The sequence below is a fragment of the Varroa jacobsoni genome, unplaced genomic scaffold, assembly GCF_002532875.2.
Source record: "Varroa jacobsoni isolate VJ856 unplaced genomic scaffold, vjacob_1.0 scaffold_840, whole genome shotgun sequence".
NCBI lineage: Eukaryota > Metazoa > Arthropoda > Arachnida > Mesostigmata > Varroidae > Varroa > Varroa jacobsoni.
In genome coordinates this window covers 112,410-134,830 of record NW_019213742.1, presented here as the reverse complement: position 1 = coordinate 134,830, position 22,421 = coordinate 112,410, and the positions used below count along the sequence as shown (strand labels likewise).

Here is a 22,421-nt window from a genome sequence, read left to right as displayed (position 1 = left end):
CTCAACAACATTAGTGCTTTCTTCTTTGTTCTTAGGTAGCGAATATACCTAGAATTTTTAAAACACTAACATTGTAAGCCGCCAATGGGTTCAAGCACAACCTACTAATGCTTGAATGTATTCGTACAGTTAGCGCGTACATTGATAACTTCTCCCGATCCGTTTTTCACTAATAATGGCTAAGCGTATTTATAAGTAAACAGTTTCGGGCTCTTAGTTTCAAGCTGTGTAAAGTTCTACTTACTTTTGGCCATTTCTTTTCGAACGTTCGAAGGGACTTGTTGTCAGTCGGGTTTTCTACGTGCCGAGGCTAGTCTACGTACAGAAAGAGATCTCGTGCAAAAGCAGAACGCCTTTCTGCGATGGTCGGCACAATTTTCAGCCTGCTTTGGTCTTTCTTTTGCCCTTCGTTGTCTTGGATGCAGTGATGGGTAACACTTCTTGACTTCTGCTTGGATGCGTTCTTTAGTAAGTTTCTAACCTCTTTAACCGCCCCGTTTATGAGCCTACCCTTCGGGCTCGTGTGCACCGTTCTTCAGGGTCAGTGGCAAATGACAAGTTGGTAATATTATTTGCTGTTGCTGGACTTTCTGCTTGTGTTTCTCCGTGTCGCAGTTTTGTTCCTTGTTCAGTGCATCCACGGTGGTTGAGTACTCTCCAGCTTTCCCATGGCCACTCTGCCTGTGGAGGCACTTTTAAACCAGCGCGCCGGCCCTTTCCCATCTGTGCAGGTCTCCGCCGTGTCCTCTAGGCTACGTACCCCCCGAATGGGCAGTCGACCAATAGCGAAAAGCCTTCGGCGTGACGTCGCCATCTGCTACAACAGGGCCCCGCCCCTGCAATGCGGCCGCAAACTCTCGCGTCTTATGTAAAATGTGGGCATTAACGTTGGGAATGAACGGAACACTTCGTACCCCGTCAGCTAACGCTGCTGAAGTGCGTGCGTATTACAGGTATCTGCTACAGTAACACTTGTCACATGGGCAGTAGTTCTGCGCAAAGCCAAAAACACCTTTTACTATGTAAAACGTACGCATTTGATGTGTACACAGTTATGCATATGTCTACACCAAAACAGAAGGCAGGCTTCCAGTTAAAATAGCAGCTGCTTTTTCTACCATAAATCTAAACCTCTTTTTAACATACAACCTACTTTTATTGATAGGGGAGTCACACACGACTCAGTCGTTATGTAACGTGAACGTTCCAGGCTACAAAAAACAAACACTGTATATGAATCATAATATGATAAATGTTTTTATGTTTATATCCAATGGTGCAGTGTCTTTATACTAGTCGTCGACCGTAGATTGCTTCACGTGCTAATACACTTGGTAGATAGACGCGCTGGCGATGCACCGTGGAATATCTTCCGATTAAACCAGGTCCCTATTTCGAACGACGTTTGTTTAAACCATTTAACAATGAATAATACGCCATTTTTATCAGGTATAGTTGGTTAACGTTAGATAATTTTTGTCGTAGTCCGCATTGTCTTTGTTACATAATTATTTTAACGTTCGCAGGAACGTAGTTTGAGTAGCCAAGATGAAGATTGACTATACTCCATCAGTCGTATCGTTGTTATGTGCGCAGAACTAAGATGCCTTTGGCTTTAAAGAAATTTCGTCTATGAGAACCTATGGGACCACGGGTGCATGACGGTAGGAAGTCGTTGGCTATTGCTGTTTTGCTGATGTCATCCCAAATAAGTGAATCATATTTCTTATAGGCCTCAATTATGTTTTCATTGTTCTTCTTCTTCATTTAAGTAAGATTTAAATTTCATTTACTAAATAATGGTTTGAGAGTTTAGCCGATACCTCTCCTATGACTAACTATAATGGCTATGTGTGAAAAGTAAAAACGAACTGGAGTTACGTCATCTTACTGCGGCGCATCATGGGGAGCGTCAAACAAAGGATTAAGGGGAAACTTTTGGGAAACGTTTTCACTGCATCATGCCGCTCCTTTCATCGAAAAAAGGATAAACATTGATAAAAAATCCTTATGACTCCTAACATCGGGTTGTTTCATGGAAGCTGGAATTCAAGTAATTCTGTAGCAGAGTCATGACTTGAACCAGGTCTACGCAACGGGCACGATCGGATAGAACGAACACTTTGTCACATAATTTTAGCTGAGCGTGGCCGCTTCATCATAGAGCGTAAGCTCGGTCTGAGTCTCGACTTTGTAACAGTAGATCACTTTCAATTTTTATAAAGCAACTGTACGCTGAAAGTCATGAATGTTCATGATCAATCTGAATCTTTTTTGGCGTTTCTTCTTGCCTCGATCCATAGCAGTGGCACGGTCTAAATAATGCCGAACGGTACCGCCTTGCTATCTGTAACAAATCAGTGGAACGATAGGCTTGCACGCTGTTCTACCGTTTATAGAATTCAGTCGACGGAGATACCGCATATTTAGATATCCCGTAAGCTACTGTGTTTGCTCTGTAGCCAATGTTAGATCGTGTAAAAGGCATAGGTGAAATCGTTAGGTAGATGTCAGCTAAGACAATACACCCCCGAGCTTACGTACCCCTGGAATTCCGACCGTCGCAACTGCACCCGCTTACACCCACTCAGATAGATCTACAGATACGGGGTCTAGGAAGATGTCTTGATGAATGCAGAGTTCCAAGAGGTCAAAGATCGCTGTTTCCCAAGCGAGCATTTTTAACGGTCAGCAGGTCGATCAAAATGTTTTGGTTACATATGTGTGCACGGATAGCGGTAGTGCCGCAAAATCTACCCGTGTTTTAGTAATCTCTCAAAGAAACTTACCTGAGGTGGCAAACGTATTTTTCTGAATTTGTCACAAAAGCCCTTAAGCATTTCCAATTTCAATATGCTGCCTTTTCACTCGCAATAGATCCAAATTCGGGTTCAGCATTGTGCTATGAGCAAGTTTACGTAGATATTCAATATAGTAGAATCCATAACTAGGTAGTAAACATTCTAAGATTGAACCCTTTCTCAGAAGGCCAAAATCACAACGTTAGAAATACGAAATAAAATACATACTAGAGACGCACGTAAATAATTCAGCACATAGCAGGAAGCCAGCTTTTCCTGCCATACTCTAGCTGGCTCATTCGGTACTCCATTTCGGTTAGCCACCTCAGTACGTCACTTAATCAGTCGTCACACGGCGTTCGGCATTTCTATATGATATTTTCTAAAGCAGTTGGGACACCGTCTTGGCGTTAACAAAGGCTAGCAAAGCCGTTATTCTAAGTCGGCGCACTGAGCGAAATTCTACTACCGTAATCTCATATGCGCACTGCAGTGCGTGCTGCGTATAAAGCCATTATTGGGCCACGGCAGAGCGTGACTATAGGTCTGTTTAGTATACAGCAACCCTTTCTCAACGGTCTTATGAAAACTGACTGCTTTTAGACAAAGCGGAAGATTGACACTCAGCGATTTTTATTACTTATCCTTTTTTAGTTTACCAGTAAGCCTATTAAATGCCCCCTATCTGATGTCCACATGAGAACGGTGACGTTTGAAGCCCTTCCTATCAAAATTCTGCGCTTTATCCCAAGCTGATTTAGTGGATAAGCTCGAGTACCCCAACATTAAGTCAGTGCTATGTTTTAGGATCAAATTGGCCAGCTGTATAATTTTCACAGTATACTATCTGGAATATAACGTAATTATCCTGTGAATAAATAATTTATTTTAGAATAAAGATTATTCGTTTACAATACATCTACGGAAGCGAACATTCACCACAGAAATAAATGCGAGCTACAAAAAATGTGATGCCGTATTAAAAAAAACGTTGTTTGATCATTTTAGTTCTTCGTACTAGTTCTATTTTTTTTTTTCTAAGAGGCTATATTTATGAATGCCGTGATCGCTCTCACCATTGAATTGACAAGAGCAGTCCTGAATATATACTTAATTGTCAAAAGCGGTCACGTTTTAAGATCGTTACGTAGCTGATCAAAGATTATAGAAACTTTACCCGTCATTAAAGCATCGCCGAACAGCATCTCGTTCGCGACGATAACGCTATCGTAGGGTAAGAATCTGAAATTCACATTATCTTGAATGTATGAGCGAGTATACATAGCGCCACTTTCGTGCATAGATATAGATATGTAAAAGGCTTGCAATGTTCATGAGTGGTACCTTAGGACGAAAAAATGCACTTCGCTTCGGTCGGCTATCTGAGGTCGATGAGGACTGATCGAAGGTGCTTTTGAAGCAGCACGGTCGATACAAAAATTGTAAATAAAGCAAAAAGTACATTGTGTTCATAAGACTATCGACGTCTTACATCTATGGAATTTACGTAAAAACTGGAAACCTGAACGCCGCATGAACTTAGTGAACATTAATGAGTAAACATCCGCCCGGTACAGAGCATCACGCGGCTACAACGCTGGATTTTTACGCAGAATCGTCATCAGTCGACTCAAAGTGGTCCTTCTTGTTATATAAGCAGCGAAAAAAAAAAAAGGGATATACGCCCAAGTTCAAATTTGGGCCAGATCTCTATTTCGACAAAGCGATGACGTTTGGTAGAAGTAGAAGTGTCTTATGTGCTGGCATATTCGCGAAAAAAACAGGCCGGTCAACAACGATCTGCCCAGTACATTGGCCCGTATGGCCCAGTATATTGCACACAGAATACTCTCCAAATTTCATCCCGTCGGAGAATTACCTTTTCAATAAGCATATATTTGACAATGAGTAGGCTTCTAAAACTAGGCCGAACAAGTCGTTCAGTATCAAATCTTACACTTTCACACAGACTCAGAGATGGGAGAACGCAGTAGAGAATGGCAGCGAATATGCAATAAATAATTGGCCGGTAGAAGTTAAATAGAATGGTACGTTTTTTATCTGAAAAAAAGGACAGAAATGTCCTTTTTGATGACCGAACCCCAATCACCTTGGCAACCTTTACTTAGTAATAAGGTAAGAAAAATATTAGTAACAAACAAAGTACGCGGTTAATATAATTTAAAATATATTATTATTAAAGAATTGACAGGTGCACAGGAGCGTTGACACCCTCTATCTGCTTCACTTAAATACTGAGTTATTGGAAGTTTACTGTAGAATTAATAGTAGAAAGAGATAAGCATATATAGATACGTGTTGTACTGGTGAATTTCTCGAACTACGTTTTTCTTGGTTAGACCACGGCTTCTAAGTTTCGTGCACACTTCATGAAGCACCACTTAAATCGATCAACACAAAAATATGCAAAGAGTAGTAGTAGACAAACACAGTAAAAGCTCTTTATGATTTTTCGTCCCGTTGAAGTGTGACTAGCCAAACTGCCACATGCGACGTGAGGAGCGCTGACGGTGCCGTCCACTTACCTGAGTCTAGATCTACTTTTACGTCTCTATTGGCCTTGCCGTCATGCTCAGCCTATCACCCAGTCTTTCCTATCTATCTCACCGGAAGGCCGTTGAAGGATTAGAGTAAAGACAACCGATTCGAAGTTTGATATAATTGCTCGATCGATTTTGCACCTCCAACAACTTGCTAAGATTTTCAAGGTGTATAAAATGCCCACTGAGGCTCTCCTAGTTCTTACGTGAAAATTGTACGTCTTCATTGAAGGCATTCAAAAAGAACTGAAATTACCCCTTGTTATTTGCTCGCCTTTTGCGCTATCGCATTGATGTAGATTTTGGTCGTCTCGAAACAAAGAAAACGTATGGCAAATTAAGCGGGGCCTGCTTCATCTTCTTTTCACAAATTTGACTTAAACCGTAAGCGAAAATATAGCCTTCTAATTTAAGCGCAACGATAAAACTGGATTAGTTAGGCTATTTTTATAGAAATACGGACATTGTAAATGACCTATTTTTAAATGTGCAATTACTAAATGTTGTTTTACGTATGAATAATCAGTTATCACGAGATAATATTTACTGCCTTCCATCTACCGTGGACGTTCAAAGCGGAGTGTTGTTCTTGTATTCAGCAGTATAGAGCCCGACATGTCTTCGAACGGATTACTAAAATTGCCCTCACGTCCTATGTAATAATACGAGTCGAGCTCAAACGCCTAAATGAAAGATTTTTTCCTTTAAGCTCTATAAATGTTTTCATAAAGAAAGCGATATGATCTGTATATCTGGCTATGCATTACCACGAAAGCACACTGATTCAGCTTAGAAATACTTGGCGACCTACTACAGTTTAGAACATATATAATGAACTGAAAATTTATCTGACGTTTCGTTTTTTTTTAATGTGTAATTTCGAGTGGTCGGCAGATTAGCAAGAAACGTTTTTGGAAAAAAAACTTTCATTATACACAACTAAACAGAAACAACACAAACATATATCTGTTATTTTAAGTTAAATTCATATTACTAGGTCAGATTATATCCTGTACTTAATGGTAATGCCATAGTACCATTATTACTGAACAGTGTGGACGAAATTTTACAAAAGTTTTGAAAACTATTTTTCCGAAACAATTGCCCTTACATTGACATTTTGCCCGCTGCTCATCTTCTTAGATATTTGTTATTCAATATATGTGTGTTCAATACATGCAAGCTTGCTGTTATATAACCCAACTCAGTGTTTGATATTTATTATTATATTAGTTAGGTATGTCATAAATGATAAAACTTCAGGTGATTATTACTGGCCTACAAAAGACGCCACTTGATTTCCAAAAATACTTTCATTCTATACCTTCGTTTGGCTAAGATATCACCTTCCACCGTGAGTACAGCCTCAATTCCGTGCATAAACCTCCTAACTAGTTATAACAAAATTTTCTATTTGATCTTTTTTAATAACAATCGTGCCTTTCGCCATACTGGAATGTGAATTCGTTAAAGTGTTGCTCAAATATGCTGTATTTAAAAAAAATAACACCAACGATTTTAATGTTTGAGTTAGTAGCGAGCCAAAAATTACAAATCTACGAGGGATGAAAAAGACCGAAAAAATGTAAAAAGTTTATAAAAACGCAAAAGTTCTTAAACAGAGTGACCACCGGAACTCATCTGGTCGAGCTAATTAACAACTGACATCATCATCATCATTTTCTTCTATGAAATCTCCAGCTTCTTGAATCTAGATTTTATTAAAGATATTTCTGTTTTCGTCACGAAAATTTTCCACAGATTTTTTCATAAGCCTCATAAAAAGCGGCATTTTAGCCAAAAAAAAAACTAAGCCTTTACGCTAAGGAGCGCTCGTCCTGCACGGAAATATTGGATAGTAAATGCTTTTCGCATGGATCCTGAAAACGACGCATTATGTTACATAATTATGCTGTCCTAGGAAAAACTGGCTCTCGTCTTGCGCTACTAAAAGTAGTCAATGAACGCACGGCCATTGCAAGAGCCAGCCAAATTTTTACTCAATCTGAGGGCACCACCTTATATATAGAAAAATTAAAAAAATAAAGCTTTTAGAGTTATAAATTTCGTAAGTAATTACTTACGTACAGTATCAACGCTGTATGAAACTGAAGGCATGCATATGTATCCATTATGGTAGTCAAATAGGAAAGGTGTTACTCAAAAAACCCCTGTCAATATACAATACAAAGTCAACATTATTAAAGGAATTTATAAGGGGATTATAGAACAACGGCGTATAGCTTACTGTTCTACCCTAATCTTGCCGCCCGCCTTCAAGACAAGCTGTTACAAATGCTACGAGTGATTACCATTGATGGGCAAATCATTATGTACATTGGTCCGGTGGTGCGGAGCATCCGCAGGTTATTTTGTTTTTCCAATGATGCATTACTTTACTGCTAAATCGACTCTCATGGAAAACACGAAATTTCCATTCTGCTCGTTTTAGAAAATGATCCTAAACATAAGTATGTGTTAAAACGAAGGCCATACGCAATGCAGCCATGTAGAAGCAATTAGTTTTTTTGTAAAGGATCAACTAAAACACTGCGCTCTGTAAGAAAAAAGTTCGCAGCGTAGTCGTGACGCTGCTTTTGAAAAACGTAAACACTGAACTAAGAATCAGCATCAAAAGGACAACGAAGCTTTCCATTATCATTTCGAAGATAGACGCAGTCATCAGGAATAACAGTGCATTTTGGTATACGTAATATCATTTTATTGTTTTTGCTGTCCCCAAGTCAGTCGCCTTCTAGATGCCAAATACGAAGGCGGTCCATTTTATTCGCCCTTCAAGTCGCTGGCGTATACTCTACATTTGGTAGAAGTTTACGGTCTTAATAATGTCTATTGTTTAGATGGGTACCTAGCAAAAAGTCCTGCTCCGGACTCCGAACAAGAGGCTGACAGGTAGTAACTGACATTCAGTTTAAGCGAACGATCTGTGAGATAGACGCGACATCAGTCCGTCATTTTGAAACTCACACCGCGGGAAAATGTCTTTGGTAGCATTGATAAGTCCAATGCACGGAAAAAAAATCCAGATAAATGCTACGGAGTGCATTGTGATGTTTTTTAAGGATTGCCCTCTTGTGGACAGTCCCCAGTAGTTGAACGCAGGTTGACTTTCCTTTGATAAACCCTTTTGATCCGGAAACCAAGGCGATCATAGCTAACCAGATACGTGATATACGGTGGTTTCTTCCATGATAATGCGAAATGCAGACCTTCGAGCAATACGGCGACAATTCTCAGCAATGAAGTGCTGTTCCTTTTCTAGACTCAAGTTACCATACCTTCTCAAGAAATTAATTTTACCAATCTTTCCTCAAATAACTCAAAACTTTAGGTAGGCTGTCAGGGGTAATGCTTAATTTACGATCAAAACTGTCAAATCTGTTGAGCACTGGTTCAGAGGTAAAATCGATGTCATTGAGACCCGTAGGAACCTGGTATCTACGCTTTGTAATTTGAAGTGATTTTAAAGTCTAGTCGCTCCTTTCAAATAGTCAGCCGTCAATGAATTGTTTATTATTGAAAGGACAATTACACTGTGGGTTTTAGCCGTTCGTTTCCATATCGAAAAAAGTTTTAGAATCCTTTTTGTCGGGCATCGAAGGTCATGGGAGAATTGTCGTACACTTCAATTGTTTAAAAATTCTTGCATAGGTAGTGCCTGTAGAGGATAAATGACCCAATAAAGCCGTTAACCAAATTACATTGTTGATGAACGGCGATTTGTATTCTTGTAGTATGAAGCAACGTCTTTACGTCTTTATAATTTCAATTGAGGGCTTTCTTCACAGGTTCACTTCATATATTCTCCCTGCAGTTCCGTGAGCGCCTTCTTCATAGCATAAGTAAAGAAGTCAGCGTTGTCATACCCCGATTTTGTGGACCTCTACACGGCAGCCATGTGTCCCGGAGCATACTTGTCCAATTAGGCAACTGGTCCTGTACTAACTGACTGTTGGAACTAGCTGAAGGACGCATGAGTTGCCCTAAACCCTTCAGGTATCCAGCCGCACAACACTTTGTAGAACATGCTAATGAACTTCGCTGGCAGTGCGTTTGTGTTTCTTGAAGAACTATCTTTCATCCCTTTTACCAGAAACGACGCACAAAGATTGAATGTTGGCATTTGCTTTTAGCTTCCAGGCGCACCTCGTACACCATGAACAGGTCAGCAACCATTTCTACTCCTGATATTGTCTCTATAAGTCGAGAGAAACTTTCTCGTTAGAAAAGATTAAAAAATAACCTGCTAACGTTGCTCTTCTCTAAGATTGGTAAGCAAACAATACTGAGTGGATCTCGACGTTTTGGAGGCCATAGGGAATATCAGTCTGACATTTGTGACAAATGATTTGTACATGAGATTTTCGAAAACGGTCAAAGACACGGTAGCCATTTCTAGTTGAAATTTCTTTGCTAACAACCTAACTGAAAAATCATCATAGATGTACTTTTGGATGGCGTAGAATAGCTCCGAAATCTGCAGTAACTTTTGTCCGTCATATAATAGTTGAAATAAATAATTGTCATGAGGAATACCTCGTTGATACTGTATTTAGGGATCGACACCATCACCTTTGTGGCAACAGGACTGACATATATTCTGTCATCAGAGTTGTAGCTCAAGTGCACCATGAGATAATAATAGAAATGGGAAAATATATCCTTTCTATCTGATCTGTTCGGCGGCGTGCGAGTCGACATTCGGCATCTTACATCTCAACGTGAACGGTCCACCCTTGTCTACTAATTTAGCCTCTGATTTCACCGAGAGTTCTATACGCGTCTCTGTCTTTTTCAAAGCGGATTTTCACAAAAGGCTTCGAGGACGAACATTTTCCGGGAATCAAATTATACATACATACAGTTGTGTTATCGGATGTCGAGGCGTTCAAACTAATTACAATACAAACGCAGCTTTATAGTACCATAGACTACACCGTAAAAAACAGCATGAAACGTGTTGTTGACAATAAACTGTGTTCTAATACTAGCCACCTCAATAATGGCGCCATTCCCCAAACAAATACATGATTGATACACCATTACGAGTCATTTCAATTGAACATATGCTTGTTACACTGGGTAGATTCTTATCGTTAACGACTGTGCAGTGATCTACCGTATCTAGTTTAATTAGCTTATGATACACAGTTATCTTTACGGCCTCATCAAATTGATCACACGGCCTAATACAGCAGTCTTTATAGGAGCTCCACAGAGGACGAATCGATTCTAGACACTGTCAGGTGGATTTCGCAGGAGTCCGCAATGCCTTTGAGCAGTATAAACGCTTAGAAGATATAAATCTGTTTTGGAAAAAGCGCCCAAGGTTTTATAAAGAGTGGCAACAGAAAGGAAGACAAAGTCATATTCTTATTGCTGAAGTGATACGCGCATCAAATGCTAGCAAGAGCATGCAAATCATGAAACTACTAAGGAGTAAGTATACCAAGTACTAAGGATTAGCTTAGCATTGTACTTACATCAGTCTGCCTCAATTCTGTTTGACAACATGTGGGTTCGCATTTTGACAAACCATTTTGGTTATTCTCTATAAAATACTCTGAACAATATATCTGGAAAGATAATATTAGCTTTTTTAAGGGAAATGTTTCGACTTCCCAGCTTCAGGTTTGTAAATGTCGGCTTAAGGATTAGCATTGTGTTTACGCTATACGTCATCAATCTGTAAAGAAAATCAACTGCAACGAAGTCTTTTTTTTATCGCATCTGCACAACATATTACGAAGAGGCTCGGCCAGAGCTGTATCCAGCTTGTGGCACACTATCGCTGACATACTGTCTGGAGCAAATTTACAATTTACGGGAAAGGCTCTTGGAAAGCATTTGGTATTGCGTCAGAGAATAATTAGGTAGCAATGAACTGGATTTCCACAATCGGCAGAGACGTAAAGCGAACACAGGAGTCCTTAAAAAATCTCGTCTTCTTGCGTACCGTCCGATACTAACTGACCGTTCAGTCTCGTCACACCCAACTTCTCTCAGTAGTACGAATTTTTTCTTAGCATGTCTGAAAACCTAATGTATTTTGCTACATCATGCTTGCATTAACGCCTGTACTTAATATTCAGACGCTTATAGATTCTTCTGGGAATGCTGTTGTACTTCGGCAGTAGGAAGTACCGGAAACAGAAGATAGACGATGTAAGTCTATCTTCTGTTTCCGGTGGTGTCGATGGTTTATGTCCTCAACGTTACAAAAAAATATGAAAACTGAGGCTCTAGGCCAAAATTAGGCAGGTTTTTGTAGCCCCAAAAAAACTTTTTTCAGAAATTATGTATTATACAAAAAATCCTATAGCTAGCTCATTAGATTAGATCGCTGTGTTGCCTTAAAAACGGGTGGATTCAATATGACAATGTCTACGACAAATGACATATGGTGCAAAAGTCTAAACAAAATTAGTGCTGAAAGTGCTGCAAGTCAGTGTTATTGCTGTGAACAAACTGTTTTCTACACGAGCGCTAATGTGAAAGACGGCTATCGCGGTGGGTAGGTAAATTATACTGATCGATATCGCTTAATGTTAACATGCTAGTCGCATCGCAGCATGATTTAAGGACGGAAGATACATTTGCCACTTGATCATGTCCAACTCGATGGGCCATAAGATTGAAAGCGCCTGCTCTCATCTAGAAAAACATCAGCAGCGATTCTTTCCACACAGAAAAACGAATTAAGGAGTTGACAAATACTCGTGGGTGGGCATATTACCTGGCACCTGTGTTTGAGGAGTCGCAATATATCGCAAAAGAAAATGGACTGATTGCTCCCCACGTACGAAAAGGGGCATCGTGCGATTCTAGCAAGTGGATAGTCGTTGTTTACATCGTTTACTCTATTTGTTCGCCGTCGTTGATTTCGATGTCGCCTATAATCTCTTGGTGTTCTATATAGAATCTACTGAATTGTATGTCTTACACGTCTGAATCCACGAGTTAGCCTAAATTTTAGCAGTTTTGGACCGTGTCGTTATATTATGTTATTATTATAAAATGTTGAGCCACGGGCAAGCACAAGGCTCAAGTGCCGGATGTCTGTATGCATATATTAGTTTTGCCTGCCATTCATTTGAAGTGAGCAATTATATTATAACAGGCCTTTCCACGTGGCTGACTCACTATACGGTGGGGCTAAGTGGGAGACGCATCTCCATGTACTAATAGAAGGCTCAGGTCAGAGTCTAGACACAATCGGTAAAACCCGATGCACGATACTGATATTCAACCAAAATGTGCTAGCTAATGCACATTACGGAAAACAGCAGAGGCTTTAAAAACGCAAAAAGTATGCAGACTAAAGATCTACTATATATTGATGACTGCATTCACTTTCGATGAAGTATACAAATTATTACGGTTTCCCATGCACGGCAATAAAACATTTTTCAAGCACTGATATATTTGTGCAAAAAATAAAATCTTGGTAATGACATCATGATTAAAGAATCGGTTTCTATTTAAGCCATTTACTATATACTACTACCCTGGCACATGTATCCATGTCCCATATTTATATTTAACATAACTTAAATTCAACATATTTAGCTAGATTTATAATTAGAAATTGATGTTGACCACTGCTATATTAGGAACGCCCTATCTTCAACAGCTACGGATGCGAGCACAAAAAGTCATTTACTGATGCTACTTGGGTATAGCATATGGGTATACATTTGAGTTGTGACACTAGCTAAGCTTTCTTTTGAGACGCAACGTATCAATTGGTTCAGAAATGGAAAAATATCGTAAATAATGATGGCGAATAACTAATACATTAATTAAAAAAATGAATAATTGATTATTAAAATTGAAATAATAAGCTGTGTTTTATGTTAACTGAAAAAACACGACTACTTCTAGTTAACTTAATGCATCAAATACTGAGCCTTAGTGCTTCGCTGTTTTCGATCCGAAACTGCACGGCCGACTCAGACGGTCAATTCAACTTTTGCCTCAATCAGCATCTCCAGAAGATAATTTTTGGCTGCGTTTTACCCAAATGATCATTTCGAGCCCTGAAGTGCACGATAATGCTTTATCTTTTCTAGTCGTTAATGTCGATCAAGGAACTAATCGTGCCAACTTTTTTTTTTCTATAGGGTAAAGCCGTGTTCACCTTGATTCGCTGACTTAGATTTTCTGTTGCGCCCTATTGAATTTGACTGTTCTGGCAAGTGTTCGACTTCCCACAGGCCGCTTTTGCTTGCGCCAGCTCGAAAGAATGCTTTGCTCAGCGGATGTTTCCGCTAACAGTATCTTGTTTTTACATAATAACAATAAGGATCGTAGGGCAGTTCTGGACGTATTTGTAAAAATCAAGTTAAATTTTAGTATCAAGCAGTAGATGAATTATGTCATATCAAAGTCGCAAATATTTGCCTGGAACAAACACTAGTAGAACCTAAAAGCGTATTGCCGGAATCGTGCTATGTCCTATTTAATAGTATTAGCTTCTCACCTGCTGTTCAGAAGTATGTAGTACTTTCTAAGCCTGGAACGCGACAGTCAGAAATAGTAGTGTCTATTAGAGTTGTCGCCATTCGCAGAAAATAGCTATTTGAGCAGTTTATTGAACTAGTCTCTCAGTTTTAACGCATCAAAGCGCTGCCCAGAGCTGCTCTGTTATTAGAATGTTTCTTAACAAATGGTTACAGTATAGAAAATATTTAATAAGCAATTTTTTCGGTAATGTAAGTGACAATGTGTTCTCGTTATGGCAGGACGTATTTACTCACCAAACTCGATTATGTGAGAGGCAGCCTAGGTCCTAACGCAGGATCATTTTTATGAAGAATTTTTTCTTACGGGAAAATGTCCCGACAGTAAACTGATAATGAAACAGAGTCGAAAGGACACCGATGGAAGTTGCGTGACTATGAAGCCAATCGCGCACCCCGGAAGGTCAAATAGTAGTATTCAGGGAGCCTCCAGCGCCTTGAAAACGTATCAAACGACGCAAATTCAAGATTTCAGATCAAGTTTTCTTGGACTAACATCTGTTATTTCAAAAACGTTTACGTCCGAAATTCGCCAAAGGCTTCAGGAGGAGTTCGCCTAATTACAATCTCGTAGTGTTCGAGGTATATCAGTAGGTGAGATTTATTGAAATTAGACACAGTATAGATAGCGAGGAAGACCTTAATTTTGCGTGGGGCTTTTAAAATTGTCCTGAGTTGTGTTCGACTGTTTTATGAAAAGCGACCTTTTCAACCTTTGTACGCTGTCTGTTGCCAGTTTTTAACTCGATGGACTCGACGATTCGTTAGGAAAATGATTCGCTACATACAGAAGCGCTACACTATAGCCTATGATGTAAAGCTCGAGGTTGAAAGAAGAGGGAGAAAGTATACATACTTGCAACTTTTCATAATGTTATTATAAAATGCACAAACAAAAAAGTGGCTCCATTATGGAATTTTATTATTTCTCTTTAGCATCACAAAGGGATAGAAACAGGATGGCTATTCCTTCCCTCGTTCTCCCCTTTGCTCGTCTGGGAGGTGGTGTTTTGGGTTGATGAGAATTTACGGCGGTAGGTTGCGATATCCGAATGCCGTCACATCATGGCGCCCCACGAGTATACCCGATGTCTATAAGTACAGAGTATTAGCATAAAGATCAGAATTATAGTAACAAAGTGAATGTGTTACACCACCTGGCGACATGGGTTACGAATACTATGACGTGGTTAGGGAAACTGTCAACCACACACACCCTCTAAGAGATCAGTCTTGACGTCGTGGAGTCGTTAGATATATCTTATGCAATAAATGCAACGGAGGTCGATAATCAGCGAGGCATTGTCATCATCATGCGTCAAGCATGATGTCCTATTAAAAGCGCCAAATTGAGCAAATAGACTTGCACTTGTGGACTTGAAATTTCGAGACATATTTGAAGCGCAGCACTCATCCACCTGTTTGCGTACGCACCTCTATTTGCGTGTCGCCTTATTATTAAAACTAGATAGAATAGATTAAGTTGTTGTATCTTTCATTGAGACTAGCCACTCAGTTATGACATAGATCACCATATTGTGCTATGCTTTATAGGCGTCTCTTTGATTCGTTCTCGTCATTATATCTGTATTCTTTTGACTTTGAAGATCTAACTGCCATAACGATCGTAACTTTCAAGCCGCTTCATTTTAATAAAGTAAACTCAATCGACGCTGTGTTCCGTTTGCTTGTGATGACGTTTGCATCCTCGCATGACGTGTGCCAATCTTTCGTACAAAGGCTAACAACTAGCTTTGTTATATTTAGAGTCTGCCTATAGGCCAGTAATGTGGCCGAAGGGGCTAAGGAACGGCGGCAGATACAGCCGACCGTTATATCGCCTTTGTCGAAACGACAGTGACAACATTGATCAGAACATGTACATATACGTAGGTTCTTTCATCGGTTGATCCGCCTTTAGAGACAACGAACTGTTTCCGAAGGCGGCTGACGGCCTATTTAATGTGTCATCTGCCATGCCCTCTAGCCACCGACACCCTCTCCTCAGAGGAACCTTTAAACCGCAGTCGGAACCCCGTGGTGGTCAGCCTGCGAACTACTCTATTCGAGGGTGGAACGACCACGGCAAATATCTATCGACTGAACGAAACAACAATATAAACTTGGCAAAATGAATGACACGTGCCCTGGTTGTAAAAAGAAAGTTTCAGGCCAAACGGTGACGGCTTTGAAGAGGAACTGGCACCCGCCCTGCTTCGTGTGCAAAAAGTGCGCACAGAGTTTGCTTGGGAAAGACGAATTTATGGAGCAACAAAACCAGCCGTACTGTAAGGAATGCTACCACAACACCTTCTCGCCCAAGTAAGTTACATCTGCAAAATTCCATTGTAAATTAACGTGATTAACATTAGCTCGATGGTTGAGCGTTGATTTGAAGACAGCACTTGTGTTTAGAACACTATTGGAGTTCCTTTTACCAACGCTGCCGAAAAATATGCCTGATCTTCGTCAGACCAAAGACAGTCCTACCACCATCGTAAAAATTTCTGTTGTTCGCAATGTCTCGCGGGATCAATATCCAGTAGAAAAGCTTCACATATTTCAAAAATGAATTCCGAAAAATCTAATGGTGTTTTTGCTGCCGCTGCCAAACGTCGAAGCTGGCGAAGAAAAGTATATGAGAGTTGTAATGCTGATATCCATTTACTCTCGTTTCTGTGTAACTTCCACTTGCCTGCATCCGTACTATACACTTGGCACATACAAAACGTACGTTAGCCATTGAACACGACACTCTCTAAACACATAAGCGTTCACTACTTACACCACATTTCCACCATATCATAATCATCAAACGCAGCCGAACATGAATCTTGGCCTCCAGCGTCTCTTGTTCGGATGCGGCTATTGTCTCTTCCTTGGGAAGACGATGAGCCATCCTCCTAAAGCACCTACCTAAAAGCAGGGGGCAACAACGTATTTTTAGCAACGAAGACCACGACTGAGCGGATTGCTTTGACGGCAACCCCATAAGCGTCTTTAACGGGCTTATGTCGGCTTGCAATTATATAATTAATTATATTATATATGTTGCACATTAAGGAACTACAGCGAGACAAGTACTCCGAATGCCTGCGTCTAATGATCCTACCTATTGCTGAAACAGGCAAGCTCTACGTCAAAAATTAGGTACTGCCAAATGTAATCAAGCCATGGCCTCATATTCGTGTACTTTTCTACCAGCCGGGCCAGATCGTGTATCAAGGCGCTTAGATTTGAATGGTGTTCCCCAGGCGACCTGGTGAGGTTCCATAGCGAGCACCGTCTTGATGCATATGGGTTTAATGTGCTCTAGTAATAATAATCTATTGTGTTGAATCCTATCCAAATGTTGTAGACTCGTTCTTCTCGTTTACGGGATGCGTTACTGTTAACGTTACATTAGAGTGAAACTATAAATAAACTTCTGCTGATTGAACAAATTTTCTTTTTTGTGCAAAACGAAAAAATGTAACGTAAATATTTCGTAGTTTTTATACTTGTTCAACTTTGGAAAGTTCCTCAGTTGACTCTTTGTCACTCTGAACTTAAACATTTTACTTTTAGGCACGTCTTGGTCTCGAAACTCATAAATTATAAATGGCAAAAAAAATTTCTATTTCGAACCATTCAAACTTCGATAGTTTATAAATTTGAGTTTTTACTATATATTTTCGTTCGGGACCATATCTCAAGGCAAACTTGATGTTAGTTAGCATTGACGATAATCACTGCAGCAACGAGTGGGCAATGTAATGGGCAAACAATGGGTTTTCCAACTTAATCACAGTGCAGTTGTAACTGGGTTTTCAGATGTGCTAAATGCAACGAAGCTATCAAGGAAAAATGCGTCACTGCGATGGATAAAACGTGGCATCCTGAACATTTTCAATGCGCCAAATGCTCGAAGCCCATCGACGTATGCAGTAAACTTAAAATCGCACAGAGTAAACCATACCACAATGAGTGTGAGTGCGAAGTGGCTTAAACAAGCTAACAGCTCTAATAAAACATGAGCTAAATATTTTTCATCGATTATCGATTCTTTTAATCAACAGTTTCGATGCGCACTGTATGATATCGTAAAAAAAAAACAGAAAAAAAAAACAGTAATCGTTTTGCTTTATGTACCCAACGAAATTTCCACACGATCAAAAAGCGTTAACACCTGTGGGTCAAGCAGGGAATCTTGTTTTAGACATCGATATTTTGGTACGCTCATGAGTAAACGCGGAACAAATTTTACGCTCACTTAAGCTCTACGTGGACAGATCACGCGGTATGTCTGGATGTCTGCTTATATCTACTTTTTAAAAATAACAAAATCGTATACGTGTGAAAAATCAGTGTCTAAGTGCGCCGCTTTCATTCACCTACCATTGTTTAGCGAACAATGCAACAACAACACGGATTGTTATTGTTAAAAAAAATAAAGATAAAATATTAACTATAATTATGTTGAGTTTGTCTTCTTTTTGTTGTATCTGTAACTCATACAACATATTTCAAATCAAATTAATCTTAAAAATAATGTACAAACAGCTACCGACGACGCTTATCACATATGTTCGTCTCATCCGCTTATTAGGGTACAATATTAGCACAAAGTATAAGCTATCTTAGCTCAACAACCTCTTAGTGATTTAATGACAGACATTTTATTTTCTATAGCGTTTTATTGAGCGTTACGCGGGTGGTAACGGTGATGGAGATACACGCTAGAGTATTGAGAATTAGGCCATAGTCCACCTTTCACTTAACTTGCAACAAGCGTTTATCCGTTGTGCTAATGGACTCAGACGCTTAGCTTGGCTTCAAATAAGCAGGAAAAAGCAGTCTGTACATACAAATGTATGCTATGAATTGTACGTAACAAACACGCCATACGAACAGTAGATATTTTCGTTTATAGAATGCAAGCTTCTTATCTAAATTACATGATTTCAGTAAATCAACCTTGCCTATGTAGGAGCACAACGATTCTATGCAATAGGTACTGTAATGCATGTACAAACAAAATGAGCGAGCGAACCGATACCATCCAGTCGTTTTCGTCGTGAATACATCTGTCTACTATTGATATTGCCAGGCTGTCTGTATGGGGCGTCTCTGTTTACTTTACGTTACCAATTGGCGTGTGCTGCTATCATACCTATAACTGAAAGCACAAGGTTCAGTATACCCAGTCGCGTCTATGCGCATATTTTTACCCCATGTCACAGTTGTATTGGAGAAAATGAAGTTTATAATGACGATCACATAGCATTATAGGCTGTAGAGGCCCATAGTAGCCAGTCAATACATAATAGTCTTTATTACTAATCTAACATATGAAATATTTTGTTTTTTGAGCGTTCCCACACACCAGTAGCCTCGTCCTGAAGCATTTTCGTGTTGAGCATTGTATTAGCTGTTTCAGTTTGTTCCTGTAGCGGACGTGTTTTTTACTCTGGGTACTCAGAACTGAGATTTATTAGGTTTTTCAAATAATCAGTCCATCCCTAAACGTTCTATAGATGCCTTGGGCCATACTAGCACAGGTTCTTTCCAGTCATTTTTAAACGATTTGCCCGTTTTCTCTGCAAATGCTGTGATTACTGTAGCATTTTTTGGAGCATTTTTATTAGCGTGCTAGTCGCTTTTTCTAGCTTACTTATTAGTGTCAGAGAGTGTATTTTTATCTTTATCTTTATTTTTAGCTTTATCTTTATTTCAACCCTATTCTTTTTGTTTTTGTGCTCCTATAATCATGCTAGTTGCTGCATGATCGAATTTTTCCTTTACCGCAATGTTCAAATGATCAATGAAATTTCACTCCGTCATAACTTTGAAATATCCCTTTCCAAATCCTTGAACCGTTAGGTATTCATTTGCATACACATCCATGATAATACCTCCACTAAGTTAGCTAATAGGTAAGTTGCCATCGCGTGTCGATAGGCGTCTTTTGGTTCATGATAATCTACTATGGAGCATAAGTGATAACGCTCATCTACAGCAGACATCCCTATTTATTCTACTCGGCCCCTTTCAGAATCATTGGACCAGTTCGAAACATCACTCGAATCGATTCGCGCACAGATGAGGGTTTTGTAGCTCGCTGTTCCAAACCAGAAATTTTCACCGCAAATCATTTACATAGGGCTGTGTTCGAACAAGCTGGTAAACTAAGTAAACATACAGTCCGAAAGCGCGTTTCAAGCTAAGCAGGCTTGACAAGATCATTGACCATTTTCGTCTAATTTTTCGTTTGAAATTTCACTAAAAGATAGTGAAAAATATCGGCTTCGTTACTTGGATGGTTACTATCACGCTATTAGGACCAACAATAGGTGCTTCAAGTCGCATACTTAGCAGGCACACACTCCATAGCTCTGAGAGGCTAATTGACCAACAGCTTTTTTTCATAACAACGACAAATTTAAATCGTTCAGCTTATATGTATATACGATAAATCGCGTCTTATGGTCGTTAGTTTTATTTCACATTAGCGGACGCGCTTTCGATCATCGAAAGAATGCAGTGAGCTAGTAAGTCGTAGATCACTAGGCCAATATACCACAAACGATCGTCCATGGATATGTTAATGACAAAATGAACCGACACAGATACAACGTGCAGTAATTATTATTGAGTTATAGTAGTATAAGTGTTTTAGTTTGAAGTTTTTTTTTTAAGTGTTTTAAGTGAACACATATACAGGTCACTATCAATTATTTATGTGATTTTGAAACGCAAATGTTTTCTGAGATCTAAATTATCGCAGGGCCTATACATCACTAGCCATCGTTCGAAGCATTTGCAATCTTTATCTCTACGTATTTGTTTTCAGCGATTTCAGCAAAAATCGATGCTGGAATAGAGAAACGCTAATTGTCTTTCTGAACTTCGTCGCCCACCAAGCATTGTGTCAATAAATTAGCATTTGAGTACCGACGACAAAAAAAATGTGAAAAGATGTGAAAAAAGAAGTAGAAGCAGTTCAATACTGGGCTCCCATACTTACCATGATATATGTGACGAGAAGGGTCGGTTTGTTATTTCTATCTTTTGTTGTTCTACTTTGTAACATAAGTTTAATATCCGTTACGCTTTTTTGCTTATAGCTGTTTTTGGGTTCACATACTAAACCTACAGAGAATTAAGGGAATCTTTCCGGGCTATCAATGACCTATGCAGTTAGACCACAACAAATCATCATTAGCCTACCACTGACCGCAAAAGGTTTTAGATTAGCTACTGAACCTGGTCGAGATCGTAGGTGTTTGTCGGTCATCAGCCAATTGCAGCCACCAGAGACCTCTCGCTTATCGTGAGCAGGCCAACCAACCGTCTCATAAGCATATTCGGACGGTAGTAAGCTACCGCCGAGCGACCTTTTCTATTTACAACGACCAATTTAAATCGTAAACATCCGCCCTATCCGGACCCTAACTGGCTACAAACACTCGGTACTTTATGCCGCGGGAAAACATTTTACCCTCTTGGCTAGCCCTAGGACCTTCCACTAAAATAACACGGCGTGCGTAGGTATATCTTGTTATCGTATCGTACTTTCTAGCAAGCGACATGACACTGACGTGGACCTTTTCTATTAGGGCATTGGAGTACCTCTTAATATTCCCTAAAATTTTATAGGTTAATTATCACTAGAAATGCAAAATTAGTTATTGAGTTAGTTATTATAACTCATTAATGAGTTATTGACTGTAGGGCTCTGTTGTTAAATACAGCGAAGCAATAAAACTGGTTCTCACAAAATCAGCACAATTTTTCTGCGCTCCCTGTGTGATGGACACAAATCGAGATTTTTAAGAGACCTAGAGAACGAGTTTAGTTTGTCTGTCACGATCGGGGGGAACATTTAATAGCCAAAGCTAATTTTGTACTTATACAGTGCATCCAACAGTGATAACATGCTACTCTACTTCTAATCGTTATACCTAAACCATTCAATATTTTCACTCTACATACACAAAGCTTTCTTGATCGCACTAAAAAAGTGTTAGTACTTCAGAACTACCGTGCCTTATTACTCTGATAATATATAGCTTACTACTTACGACTATCGATTCAAGGGCACTGGCGATACTCCCAGTACTGGAGTACACATACGCGAAGGCTGCGTGTCCAAAACCAGAGTATACACACGATACGAACACGAGTCAACCCTGGCCATCAAAGTGAAAACTATTTTAACCCAATATCACGCTTCATGACCACTGAAAGTATCATCGGCAGAGTGGTGAGCCATGTATAAAAGCGTTAAAGATTATAACCACAGATCATTTAACAATATATACCGGACAACCTCTGGCTTCATTCATTGTGTAATTAATCCCACAAACTGACTGCATTGAATAACCTGCAAAACAGAACAGTGCCAAACTAAAATATACTATACTCTGAGATCGTTCACACACCCGTTTGGCACTCGTTGTTTACTTCGAGTAGACCACTTTGCAGCCTACAATCTGTGCTGATCAGTTTTGTTTCCCTATCAATGAAGCATCCAG

At 39.6% G+C, this 22,421-nt stretch overlaps 2 protein-coding genes and 2 long non-coding RNA genes across 5 annotated transcripts in view; 1 reads left to right on the top strand and 3 right to left on the bottom strand.

Moving 5' to 3' along the window:
- LOC111264254 (uncharacterized) overlaps positions 1–670 on the bottom strand; it is a 38,527-nt gene extending 37,857 nt beyond the window's left edge. The window contains exon 1 of the mRNA XM_022839970.2: positions 245–670. Within this exon, the coding sequence (XP_022695705.1) occupies positions 245–254 (10 nt within the window). The 5' untranslated portion in view covers positions 255–670. The remainder of the gene's footprint in view (positions 1–244) is intronic.
- A 3,152-nt stretch (positions 671–3,822) lies between these two features.
- On the bottom strand, positions 3,823–6,732 carry LOC147752974 (uncharacterized). The gene is made up of 2 exons (XR_015312623.1): positions 5,118–6,732; positions 3,823–4,043 (listed from the first exon to the last, which is right to left on the bottom strand). It is a non-coding gene; the product is annotated as an uncharacterized LOC147752974 (long non-coding RNA).
- Positions 6,733–14,802: 8,070 nt separating this feature from the next.
- LOC111264256 (uncharacterized) lies at positions 14,803–22,304 on the bottom strand. 2 transcript variants are annotated; one of them, XR_015312626.1, is made up of 3 exons: positions 21,969–22,304; positions 16,691–16,821; positions 14,803–14,997 (listed from the first exon to the last, which is right to left on the bottom strand). It is a non-coding gene; the product is annotated as an uncharacterized LOC111264256 (long non-coding RNA). The 2 variants fall into 2 exon arrangements; XR_002682775.2 differs by lacking the exon at positions 21,969–22,304 and adding an exon at positions 20,912–21,462.
- Positions 15,927–18,361, top strand: LOC111264253 (paxillin). Its single transcript, XM_022839967.2, has 2 exons — positions 15,927–16,227; positions 17,719–18,361. Exons 1-2 carry the CDS (start codon positions 16,037–16,039, stop codon positions 17,891–17,893), a joined length of 366 nt encoding a protein of 121 aa, XP_022695702.1. The 5' UTR covers positions 15,927–16,036; the 3' UTR covers positions 17,894–18,361.
- Positions 22,305–22,421: the final 117 nt, after the last annotated feature.